Consider the following 13,297-nt stretch of genomic DNA (forward strand, 5'->3'; position numbering starts at 1 on the left):
AGATTTATATAATTTTAACATAATTTTTCTCCTCATGAAAGCATTTAGACTCGAAGTAGAACATTTAGTTTCACACTCTGAGTATTAAATTTTGTTTTATGTCAACAGATAGTTAAATGGTCACAGTAAAAAATCCATTTTAAGGTCTAAATTTGTAACTCTGAAAGAAAGTATTTGCAAACACTCCTTCATTTGAAAAAAAAATTAATTTAGACCCCTAGAATATGTTTCTGAGTACTTTTACATGCTTTCAGAAATATCTTGTGTAGGAGCAAATGTGATTCAGTTTAAATATAACAAAATAAAAGGAAGTACCTAGCATTAAATGCTGATAAAAATCTATATGAAATTTTTTCCAGGAATTGTAGGAAATTGTTTTTAATTTCTTAGATGAATAAGTATATGTGTACAACATTTTTTTCATCAAGAAAATATCACATTATTTCAATTCTTTTAGATGTATTTTTGCTAATAATACCTTTAAAATATATTTGTTATTCACATACAAGGTTTGCCCGGAAAGTAATAATATTGGCCACTTAAATGCGATCTAGTCACCAGCAGTGTGCTCCCTGGCGGCAAGATCTGTTTCCTAAACTAAGCCAATGAATACCTTATAAGAAGCGCAAAGCCAATGTTAAAAAGTCTGCCAACTTTTATTTGAATTTGGCAAGCTTAGCGAGTCTACTAGGCAGCGTGAAGGGCGCTCGTGGCGTGGCCAGCTAGAGTGAGACAGAAGACAGAGCGGGAGCGAGGGAGAAGACAGTGCGCGGCCAGTTAGAGAGAGAGAGAGAACAAGCTAGAGCGAGAGGGAAAGAGGGGGAAACAAGCGCTCCTAGCGGCGGACGCGCTAAGCTCGTTTTGGCGGGAAACCAACTTGGCAGACTATTCTCCATAAGCTTTGCGCTTCTTATAAGGTTTGTATTCATTGACTAAGCACACACCAGGCTGCAGGTGTGTCTCAGCCAAGGAACAGTTGTGCAAAAGTTGTTTTTAACATCTCAGAAAACATAAGAAATTGAGCATTCGCTCGAGCTGCCAATTCTGTTTTCTACAAAGAAGGCTTTGCACACCTGTACAGAACTATCTGACGGAATCAATTGGAGATTGACGATAATTTGAAACTCCACCACAACAAGGCACCAGGCTAAACCGCCATTGTGTAACCACCTATCTTGCCCTGATAGAGATTGTAGTCCCTGTGGTCTTTAAGATTTTCCTGCAAACCATTAATCAAAATAGATTATTGCAGGTCACATTTTGCAAGCTTTTTTGCATGATAGAAATCGTGTTGTTAACAGTATATAAAGCTCAAGAAGGCTATTTTAACAAAACATACTGGTCGGATCCATACTTTTTTTTAAACAGACTCTTACTTTAAACAGACTCTCTTACTTTATGGCCAAAACTTGTATACCATACTTTATTTTAACCAGACTATACTCTCTTACTTTATGGTCAAAATATTTATAAATTATTCTCAACTCATTGTTGTTTTAACATTGTTAGCTACATAATACTCTGAATATTAACTAACAGCAGGTTAACTTAGTTGTTTACTACAATTTTGGTTTGTTTGTATTTTCACAGAAATGCATGCAGCTCTGGTGAAACCAGGTCCAGACTTAGTAATTTGTGATGAGGGACACAGGATAAAGAACAGTCATGCTTCAATATCTCAAGCTCTGAAACAGATCCGAAGTAAACGTAGAGTTGTTCTCACAGGCTACCCCCTCCAGAACAATCTCCTTGAATACTGGCAAGTCTCTCATTTACTTTTTCTTATAAATTTTGACGTTTTTCGTTTGGAATGTGCAAACTTTAATAATTAATATCAAACAGCATTTTTTTAATTCTTAATTTTAAATTGAATTAAAAAAATTTTACTACAAAGTAGAAACATACCTCAGCCAAACTTTCTCGATTATGATTAAATGTTTTAGTATTTCAGATTAAATAGGTGTCAATTTAACGGTATCAGTCTGACAAACACGTCATTATTACAGGTGTATGGTGGACTTTGTGAGACCAAACTACTTGGGCACAAAGACAGAGTTCAGCAACATGTTTGAACGGCCAATACAGAATGGGCAGTGTATCGACAGTACCCCTCAAGATATACGTCTGATGCGTTACCGAGCCCACGTCCTGCACTCTCTGCTTGAGGGATTTGTTCAGAGGTGATGTTAGGTTTTTGTTGTACTTACGGCAGTACTTAAATTACCGATTGGTGAAACATGTTTTTGTAGTTCTTTGTGCATGAAATTATTTAGAAATACATATCAACGGAATAATGTAATTTATAAATAATATTTTAATTGAATTTCGTTTTTTCTGTGTCTATATTTTTCAACGCTTGCGTGTCTGCTGATCTATGCGCAGACTTCAGCTCCTCGATAGTAAACAGACAATCCCTAATTTTTATTTTATCCGTACGTCGTACTTTGTGTAGTTATAAACAAATATATTCTCTATAAAAATACATCCATATATTTTGACGTAAATGTAATATATTTCTCGCACATCGCTAGTGACGAAATGCTACAGCACCACAGCTTTGTGGCATTTCTTGCAAATATTGCTAGTGATGCTAAAACATTATCGTTCCACTTGGCGTAAGGGTTAAATACAGTACTACAGTTGTCTATTTGGTTTGAAAATAGACTAGATAATCGGAAATTTTCGACCGGGAAATTTTGAATAGCCACCCTGCATACGCATACGAAAAGATTTGACCATAGGAGATGATCTATACAACACCCGCCATGGTGCCAACTTTGCTCTACCAATACATCATTCTGCTTGATTTCAAAAGAAATCTTAAATAAGGGCAAGTTATTCAACTGCCTACCCTCTGACATCAATATATAAAGCAATTTCAAGACAAAGAGTAAAAGGTAGTTTTCACTTGGGTCCTTTTTTTTAACTAGAGAACTTGGAATTTAACCTAAACTTATAGTAAATTTTGTCACTTTTCTCTTGAACTGATCACAATTGACATTATATATTTATTTAAAGTTTTGTAACTATATTTGACATATACTTGTAATTCTCAAAGAACTGTACAAATAAAGATTATTGTCTATGTACTCTTCAACACCTAATACAATATGTTAGTATTGAGGTTTACATTCCAAGGACTTGCCTATCAAGAGTTATGGTAAAGACCGACAGATGGACTGCCCAACTTTTTTATCCCAAAATCAATAAAGGTTTTCCTTGGACCAGGTCTCGAGTCTCTAAGACCCTTTCAAGTCCGTAATAAAGAACAATATTTAATTTATCGTTATAGAACAAGGTAAACTTAACACTGTATTTATTAGGTTTCATAATTACTTTGTATAGGCTGTAGGGTGGATGAGTGAGTGTGTGAGTGAGAATGAGTGAGTGATAGTGTGAGAGAGTGGGAGATACTGAGAGTGAGAGTGAGAGAGAGAGGGAGGGAGGGAGGGGGAGAGAGGGAGGGATAGAGAGGGAGAGGGGGAGAGAGACAGACTTCTCTGTGCTGCCTGACTGTCGAATAGGAGATAGAACTTGAACCTCCTTTGGTTTTCTTGGTAGGTTGATCCAGACGTTACCACTTTGAAATGCTGTCGGGAAGGAATCCAGGGTCTTAGAGGACCAGAGGTTTGGTCCGTTCAAACCCATATTTACCCCTTCGTCTCCCCTTGACTATCTGTGTAACAGATCTTTGCTCCCTTCTCAAAAGAGAGACATTCCTGTGGTCATTCTTGGTGCTTTGGTATGTGGTGTGATCACTTAGAAAGGGTGATCAAAGCAGAATTATTTCGCCAAAATATCTGAGCAATGTAGGAGCATGTGTTGTTTTTCTAAAACGTGTTGATTATATCTCACAGGAACTATGAAAGAAATCATTTGTTGATGCATGAATACCATTTGTCCAGATTAAGATTAGATACTTATTGAGTACGCTTCATAAACATATAAATACAGGTTATCTTATAGTTATTCCATATTTTTACAGACGAAGCCACTCAGTATTGACAAATGCTCTGCCTCAGAAAGAAGAATATGTTATTCTAGTACGAATGACTACATTTCAACGGAAGTTATATGATACATTTATGAATGAGGTTGTTCGAACGAAAGCTGTGCCAAATCCTCTTAAAGCATTTGCTGTTTGCTGTAAGGTAAGTACTACATCATATATATTCTTATTTCAATCAGTTGGTTATTGTTAGTAATATAACATTTTTAAACTGAAGTAGACTATTCCGATATCTAAAATGAAACATATTTAAACTGATCTTAACATTTTTAACTCCAGGCAATGATGTGGAGGATAGGAAAGATTACATTTTACTGTACAGTAGAAATCTTTTGTGATTTAAAGAACACTCCATAAAATTATACAATAGGCAGCATTGGACTGAAAGAGACCAAAGTAGGGGGTTCTGAGAAGTTCAAAATACTGATTGCAGGTCTATGAAACAGATTTTTGTACATTTCTGTTTTTATGAATTGAGTAAACAATGTTGTCATTTAGTAATATGTGGCTAAATTTATTTTTGAAAACAGTCATCATGGTAACTTTGCAAAGAAAAGTTTAGTGTATTTTGAGGCTAGGAAAGTTAAGTTTTGTAATTTAAGTATGATGTAAGTAGATTGTTTAATTAAAATTCCCCTGACACACGATCAATGGTATAAGGAGGAAAGAGGCATACTGGATAAAACGTGGACATGTAAGCCAAAACCAGGAGATGAAACTGTCGAGAACAATTAAAACAGTTTTGTACAAAGGCCAAAAAAGTATTTATGAAAATGTGGTCAAGAGTTAAGTACTACACTTTATAAAGTTTTGAAGAAATGACTTAAATTTAATGGTTACAAACTCCAGCTATTGCATGCTTTGAAGCCTTTTGACAAATAACTGAGGTAATACTTAGCTGTTGATATGCAGCAAGAAAGTGGACTGTGTAAAAATATTATAAGCCGTACTGTTTTTAGTGATGAGGCTACCTTTTACTATCTGGAAAGTCATAACGTTCCTATGTGGGAAAGTGAAAATCCTCATGCCTTTGTAAAACATCAGGTTCTCTTCAAATAAACATTTTGTGTGATCTGTCCTGATACATGTTATTGGTCCATTTTTCTTTACTGATGCACTATTAAAGATTTATCTGTGTTAATGTGCTCTTTAACATTAAAAATGGAAATTCGGTTTTACAAGATGATCCTCCTAACTATAGCAAATTGTTAGTGATTTTATGAACGGGAAATTTCCTGTAAGTTGGATAGATGGGGGAAAGTCTTGGCCACCATGTTGACCTTCTTTCGATTTTTTATTCGTGTTGCTGTGTCAGAAGTTAAGTTTATAGCGAACTTATTTGAAATATTGAACATTTAAAGCAACTAATCAAAGGTGCGATAGAATCAAGCACCCCTGAATCTTGATCAAAGTGTGGGAGGAGATCAAAGTTTGCTTGGACGTCTGTAGAGCGTTTCATGGTGCTCATGTTGAGCTCAGATAAACTGACATAAAACTGTTTAATCTTATCTTAATCTCAGTTTTGTGCTGTATATACTTTTGTAAAAAAAGTTATTATAAGCGAGACATGACTTGTGGACACACTGTGTATAAAAATCTTCCCTAGAGCTATAGTTTATGATCATTTAAATTTATTAGCAAAATCACAGGCTTTAAAAATAGTTGTGCCAGAATGTTAAAAATTAATAGAAATAAATGAGAAATTATGAGGTTCATCTGAATTAAGCACTGGTAAAGTTGCACATATGTTAACAATATTATTTATATGGTTGATCACACTTGGTGGGGCCAAGATGTAGAATGCTCTGCCTGAAAACCTGAAGAAATCAAATAAGCAACTGTTTGGCCAATATCTCAAGACGTGGCTGCAAGAACGCCCATTTTACTCTTTAAATGAATTTTCAATCATTAACCCGTATTGTATTGACCTGGTTAGACCTGTATTGTAAATTATTCTCTGTGACTCCATTCTCATCTTGACGATGATTTAATAAAGATATTTTGACTTTGACACTTTAGTTCATAATGAATACCAGCGTCTATATATTTATGACTAGTAATCATTAACAAAAATAAGCAATATTTCTTAAATTTTTTTTGTAGTTAGAGAAATTTACATTATGAAAGCCATTTTTAGCATCACAATGGCTTTAAGCTATTTCCATTTTGCTTGCATCTCAGTTATATATTTTAAGTACTTTATAAAATTTAGTTATAGGTCAAAAATAGTGGACCCAAATACTTTTAGATACAATATGTTACATCAATAAGTTAAGAAGGAGGTCCAAGAACTATGCCTTGTGAACTTCCATGAACATTCAAGTGAATTCAATCTTCACCTTTTATTTCTGACCGTGACTAACATATATGTAGTGTAAATAAATAACCCTTAAGTTCAAAAATAAATAAATGTAATTTAAAGAGTAAAAAAAATTGGTTTTAAGTGATATTTATAAGATATTTCATGATTTCAGTTCAAATTAAATATAATTGTCATTGTTAAGGTTATATTTTTTTCGTAGTTTTAATTACATTCATTCTTAATTTATTGTTTTTAATATTAAATGCTGATTCTCCTATCAACTAGTGACAAAATTGGTTTCAATATATTTGACTTCATGGACATGTTTTTATTCTTTTATGTGTAATATTTCTACAGATTTGGAACCACCCGGATGTCTTGTATCACTTTCTCAAGCGCCGGATGATGGGATCAGAAGCTGTAGACTTAGATCTAGAGGAGACAGCTGGAGCCCTGGTTCCCCCCACCACTCCTGCAGGCACTATAGTACCAGTGCTTCCAGTCAAGCGAGGTCGGGGACGAAGTCCCAAAGGAACCTCTCCAGTCAAGCGTGAACGGAAGGTCAACCCAAGAAAGGTAAAAGTTTACATCTTATTTTCAATTATTTATTTTTATTAATATATTTTTTATAATTTACCCTTCAAGCTGGTTTGCCATAAAAGTAAGTTGGCATTCTGGCTATCAGATGGTGAAGTCTTGTGTTTTAATGATGATGTATTTTATTGTCTAAGTTTCCACTTAACACTGCATCAACACATTGCTAACACAATTATAATCTTGAGATATTTCAGCCTCGCTTGTGATATTTATCTTTATTCAAGTGATCCTAAACTGATTTTCAGTTTAAAATTAACTTTGTTTTTGTTTATTTTTTTAACCTACTCATCTCTTTCACTGAGTGAATCACAATTGTTTATAGAAGTTGAAAGATCAACTGAATTTACTCTCCGCTACATAGCGCTACTTATCTGTTATTTCCCTCAGCTGTTTTTAACAATAGAAATTAGTTTTGCATTTTACGGTATTGGTCGCGTGTATTGTTATGTGTAGTTAAAAATGGAAAATTACGATAATCCAAATCAGATTGTTATTTATTAGAGAGTGCCAGTAAGTGTAACATGAAATATTACAATAGTTCATGAAATAATATTTTGTATATCTTTGTAAGTATATAGACAAAAATATGTATAACTTATATTTGATAATCCAATTCGATGTACAGGTAAATAGATCATAAAAACCGGATTTATCTGTTCTGCTACTGATGCGTAAATTAATTGGTGCTAATGAGACACGTGCTGCTAAACAAATCAGTTCATAATGGGTTAATAATGCAGTATTAGGAACTGCTAAAAATATGATTTGGTTTACAGACATTGCATCATTCTAAGTTAAATTCTCATTATATTTTGCATAATAAAAACAATGTCTTAAATAAACTATATAGGATTTTATTGGAGCCAAAATTGTAATTTGCAATTAGTAAATTAACTGTAGAAACTAAAAAAAATTGTGAACTAAAGACAATAATTTAATTTTAGATGAGTAGATATTAAAAAGCATTACTTATAAAAATAAAATATGTTTCAGCGAGGAGGAGCTGATCAGGAATCGCCTGCCAAGAGTCCTGTGGTAGCAGCTGTGATGCCAAATACAACAAACAGCAACCCACAGACTTCTGACTCATCCACTTTACAGTCTCATACAACTGTTCAGCCGCCCCAACAAGATGTCAAGCCTCCACAACCCTTCCCACAGCAACCAGGCAACACTCAGTTCCGGCCAAATTTCCCTTATCCCAACAATGGAAACAACCAGTTCCCTTCTCAGTATCCTGGAATGAACCAAAACTATGGAAACCCAAATTTTAATCCTCATCAGCAAGGTGACTTTGGAATGCCCCCACCATATCCAGGCTTCCAAAATCAACAAGGATTCAACAATCAGAACATGTACTCAAACTTTGGAGGAAATTATTACTCTTCACAGCAAGACCAATCATTCGGCGGAGGAAATTATTGGAATAACCCATTTTTTAACAATGATCCCAACAATCCTAGTATGTTCCCAAACTATAACGATCCTGATACTAACAACTCTAACTTCTACAATCAAGACATGATGGGATCTGACGGGTTTAGTGGTGGTCATCGAGGGTACAACAGTGGAATGGGTATAAATCGTCCAGGAATGAGTGGTATGAATCCTCTTCAACAAGGAAGGATGGGTATGAATAACTCTGGCCATGGTATGATGGGAATGAATTCTGGAATGGGAGGAATGAATATGAATAATATGAACTCAATGGGTATGCCAATGAATAATATGAATCCCGGAAACATGACCATGAATCAAAATAATTTTGGAATGAATTCAATGGGAATGAATTCTCTTGGACAAGGTAATTTGGGTATGAATTCTCAGAATCAATCTGGAATGAATATTAGTCAGTCAAATATGAGCATGGCCTCTCAATCTCAAAGTATGGGAATGAATACTCAGTCCCAAGGAATGGGAATGAATCCTCCATCTCAAGGTATGGGTATGAACTCTCAATCGCAAGGCATGGGAATGAATCAAATGGGTGTTATGGGATCTCAGAATCATGGTACAATAAATATGCCTCCATCTCAGAGTCACATGGGAATGAACAATCAAAATGCAGGATTAGGAATGAATATGCCTGGAATGTCTCAAAGCGGGATGAGTCAAGTAAGTCAGAGCAACACAATTATTTCCCAATCAAGCATGAGTAGCCAGCAGAACTCCTCATCCAGTAACTTGCATACCATGACTAGCTCCCAAGCAAACTTGATTAACAGTTCCAACCAAAATTCCATGGAAAGTCAACAGCAAGCAGCAATTGAAAACATTGCAAACAATCTGATGATGTCTACACAGCAAAGTATGCAAGGAAGCCAAGGACTATTAGGTGGTGGTGATAACCACAACAGCGCCAATAGTCAGACCAATTTATCAAACACTCAGAATACTCAACAGTCCAGAGGAAATTCTCAGAACTTAATGAATCCTCAACATGATTCTCAAAGTTTACTTGGGGACAGTTCCCTTAGTGTCCTTGGAAATACTCAAAGCATGCCTAACAATCATCAGAATCTCATGGGAGGAATATCAAATCAAAACCAGATGGGGGGTATTCAAAGTAATGTACAAAATTCAGTTAGCTCTTCAGTATCTCAAAACCCATCCATTACTTCTCAATCCAACATGATATCATCTCCACAAAGTTCCCACATGATGTCATCTTCACAGAGTTCTCACATGATGGCAAACATGATCACCAGCTCTCAAAGTTCCCAGAATATTTCTGGTCAACATGGATCTCAGAATCCAGGGACTCTTGATGGTCAGAACATGCTTGGAAGCCAATCAAACTCAACTGTGGCTAATCAACAAAACATCGAAAACATACAAAATCAACAGAACTTTTTTGGTAATCAACCCAACTCCAGTATGAATATGCAAAACCCTATGTTTAGGAATCAGCAATCGAATCAAAACATGTTCAGTCAACAAAGTTCTTCAGCAATGATGGTAAGTTCACAACAAGGCATGTTTGGAGGAAATCAACAAGTGCCACAACAGATTATGGGAAGTTCTCAGAATAATATGATTAATCCACAGATAATGTCAAATCAGCATAATATGCTTGGTGGACCTGGCATGTCGGGTCTTGATCAGACAAGTTCACAAGGTTTGTTAAACAATCAACAATCTCTTAGTGGAAATCAACAAGGACTAATGGGAAGTTCTCAAAATCAAAATATGCTTGGTAATCAAGATTCTTCTCTAGCAAATGCAAATGCTCTTCAAAATACAATGAGCTCTCAAAAAACTTTAGGAAACTTATCAGGAAATCAAGACCCACAAAACAACCAACTCAACCAAAACATGTATGGAAATCAGTCAATGTCAAATCCGATGGGTAATTTGCAGAATATGATTAACAATCAAAATATGATGAGTTCTCAGAGTGGATCTCAAAACGTAATGCAAAACAAATCTCAGAGCGATTTAGGTAACAATCAAGATCCGAACAATTCTTTAATGGGTATGAATCAAAATATGAACCAAATATCTCAGCAGAATATGCAAGGTAATCCGAGTGGAATTATGATGAATCAACAAGGTGGAATAAATGATTCAGTCATGGGTCAGGGTATGCTTCCTAACCAACAACATGGTACTGCCAATCAACTAACAAATTCTCTAATGGACAACCAACAAAATATGTTTGGCATGAATTCCAATCAAATGAATACAACCTCATCTGGATTTATGAACAGTCAAAATATAATGGGGCATGGAATGGGAAATCCATCTATGAACAATCAACCCATGATGGGTGGGTCTCAGAACATGGGGATGGTGATGAATACATCTGGACAAGGAATGTATGGCAATCAAATGAACCCTCATGATATGATGAGTGCATCATCAAATATGATGGGGAATCAAATGAACAATCCTTCATTTAATCCCAATCAAATGGGCAACAGCAGCATGATGGGAATGTACAATCAACCAGGGATGATGAACTATCCTGGAATGATGATGGGCAATCAAATGAATAATTTTGGTATGATGAATCAACAGAACATGAACAGTCCAAATATGCTTAATCAAAACCAATCGTTTGGAAACAATATGATGAGAAATCCTTCTGCGATGATGGGCATAAGAAATCCACAGTCTGTTAGTGGACTAAATCCTGACATGAACCAAGCAATGATGGGCAACAACTTCTCAAACAACCAAAGTAACTTTGGAATGTTTGGCAATAATAGTATGAATCCAAACAATTTCAGCTCAAACCAAAATAATCAAGTTAGTAAAGCCTCTAGTTCAAGTTCTTTTCAAAGTGGCACTATCAACAATAGTAGGTTTATGTCAGGAGGAGAATTTCTTGCTGGAAATAGTCAGTCAAACTCACAGGACACTGGAAATTTATCTCAAACTGCTTTTAACAATGACTTTGTTAATTATGGTCTTAATAATGATGACAGTAAAATGTGGGATGATCTTGCGAGTAAATGTTCGGACAAACCAGGAGAAACAATAAAATCAGAAAAAGACAGTAGTGTTGGTGAAAGTTGTGTGAAAAGTGAAACAGATATGTCAAGTCAAGATGGTAAATTAAAAACAGAAAGTGGTAGTTCTCTTCATCAAACCAATAAACCCAAATCTGAAGATGATAATGGCTGTGATAAAAAAGAAGGAGAAGAAGCTAAAAAAGAGGACATTAAATCACCAAAAGGAGAGGGGACAGAAGGAGAAACAAAAGATGTCAAGGAAGATGTGACAGCAACTGGTGTTACTACAACAAAAACATCCCGTGGTGAAGATGCTGGCATTCCATATGATTGGGTGAGTTATTTCATATCTCAAATGTATAATTTACAGAAAAATCAACACATTTACCCTAAGTGATTTGTTAAATCAGATATCTTTCTCGTTGTAGATTTCATGTGTATACAGAAAAATTAATAAAGGTTTGAAAAGTATATTTGATCTTTCATAACTTGATATATTAAAATGTATTTTTTAATTTCATTTTTTTTGCAGGCCACAGAACTTTTGAAGGGCTATGTTCCTGGAAATATTGAAGCGTCTGCTAAAATGGCTCTGTTTTTTTGCATTCTTGAAGAGTCAATGTGCCTTGGTGATAGGGTACTTGTATTTTCACAATCTTTGTTTACTTTGAATCTTATTGAAGATTTTTTACAAAAAACTGAATTGCCAGGAAGACAAGAGAAGTGGGCAAGAAACTGGAACTACTATCGTAAGTTGACTAAATTCTTATACTTATATTTCCATTCTGTGTTAGGTGAAATTTAGAAATATTGATGTACCAAATGTAACAGTTATGAATTAAATTTCTAGTAATGTAATACATTTTCGATTTTGAGTCTATTATAAGTACTTAATATTTGAACATAATGTACAACAGAAAAATGAGTCAGAGCTTGAAGAAGAAGGACATGATAATTATTGGAAACAAAGACTTCAATTATTATTAATTAATTATATTTGTACTGTTTTTGTTCTCACTTGTGAATAGTTTTATTTTCATTGGTACTAATGAAAATGAGTGATAAGTGTAAAGTTTGTTCTAAAGGAATTACGACTCAACAACTAAAAATTAAGTGCCATGATTATGAAGTTTTTTTGTGGTTCATGCATAGGTAACTTGTAAACTTTCAGCCCCATGTACTTAGGCAAATGTTCAAAGAAAGTGCTTGTCTTATGATCTTGTGTTGTGGCTGTGGATTTGTTCGATTCACCATGAATGTGTCAAGTTTTGACTTTACTGAACATGCTATGTCCAAGTTTAGTGGTTGTAAGGTGTTAACATTTTTAGAAAATTTTAAGATTAATGAAACTAGTTTTGCAATGAGCAAGTGGAGGTACGACTGCTAGAATTCTCACTGCCTTATTTTGCAGAATAAATACTTTATCAGCATATCTAGAGACTCTCCATACTACTCAACCATAATTCATACCTAAAGAGAAATAAGCATGGTAAACCGCTAGTTTAGTTTTTAACGTTTTTGTGTAGTTAAGCATTCTTTAAAAAATATGGAAGAAAGTCTTTTGTTACATTTTAAATATGTGAATGCCAATTTAATTTATGATCAATTTCAATACCAAGGACTGACATATGATATATATGATTCTTAGACTGATATATTAATTCCATTAGAGTGTTTAGATTTTAAGATATTGTTAAGATTAGAATTCACAGTTTTAAATCCAATTACTTGGGTATTAGACACATTTAGGGAGAGCTCATTGACAGAGAACTAATCCCTTAAATAATCGAGTTCTGTCTCTACAATATGTTTCGTAGAGGAAGTGCTTCCAGCCTTGCAAATCAATGTTGTGGCATCAGCATATTGGTAAACCTCTATTTGTGTTCTATAAACAAATAATTTGCATATATTATGAAAAGAGAGGGTCCAAGA

At 34.7% G+C, this 13,297-nt stretch overlaps 1 protein-coding gene across 1 annotated transcript in view; it reads left to right on the forward strand.

Moving 5' to 3' along the window:
- The window catches only part of LOC124362655, a 72,908-nt gene that overhangs the window by 33,449 nt on the left and 26,162 nt on the right, over positions 1-13,297 (forward strand). Inside the window, 6 exon segments of the mRNA XM_046817350.1 lie at positions 1,591-1,759; positions 2,007-2,180; positions 3,986-4,151; positions 6,669-6,887; positions 7,902-11,699; positions 11,898-12,114. Of these exon segments, the coding sequence (XP_046673306.1) occupies positions 1,591-1,759; positions 2,007-2,180; positions 3,986-4,151; positions 6,669-6,887; positions 7,902-11,699; positions 11,898-12,114 (4,743 nt within the window).

The sequence above is a fragment of the Homalodisca vitripennis genome, chromosome 1 (genome assembly GCF_021130785.1).
Source record: "Homalodisca vitripennis isolate AUS2020 chromosome 1, UT_GWSS_2.1, whole genome shotgun sequence".
Lineage (NCBI taxonomy): Eukaryota > Metazoa > Arthropoda > Insecta > Hemiptera > Cicadellidae > Homalodisca > Homalodisca vitripennis.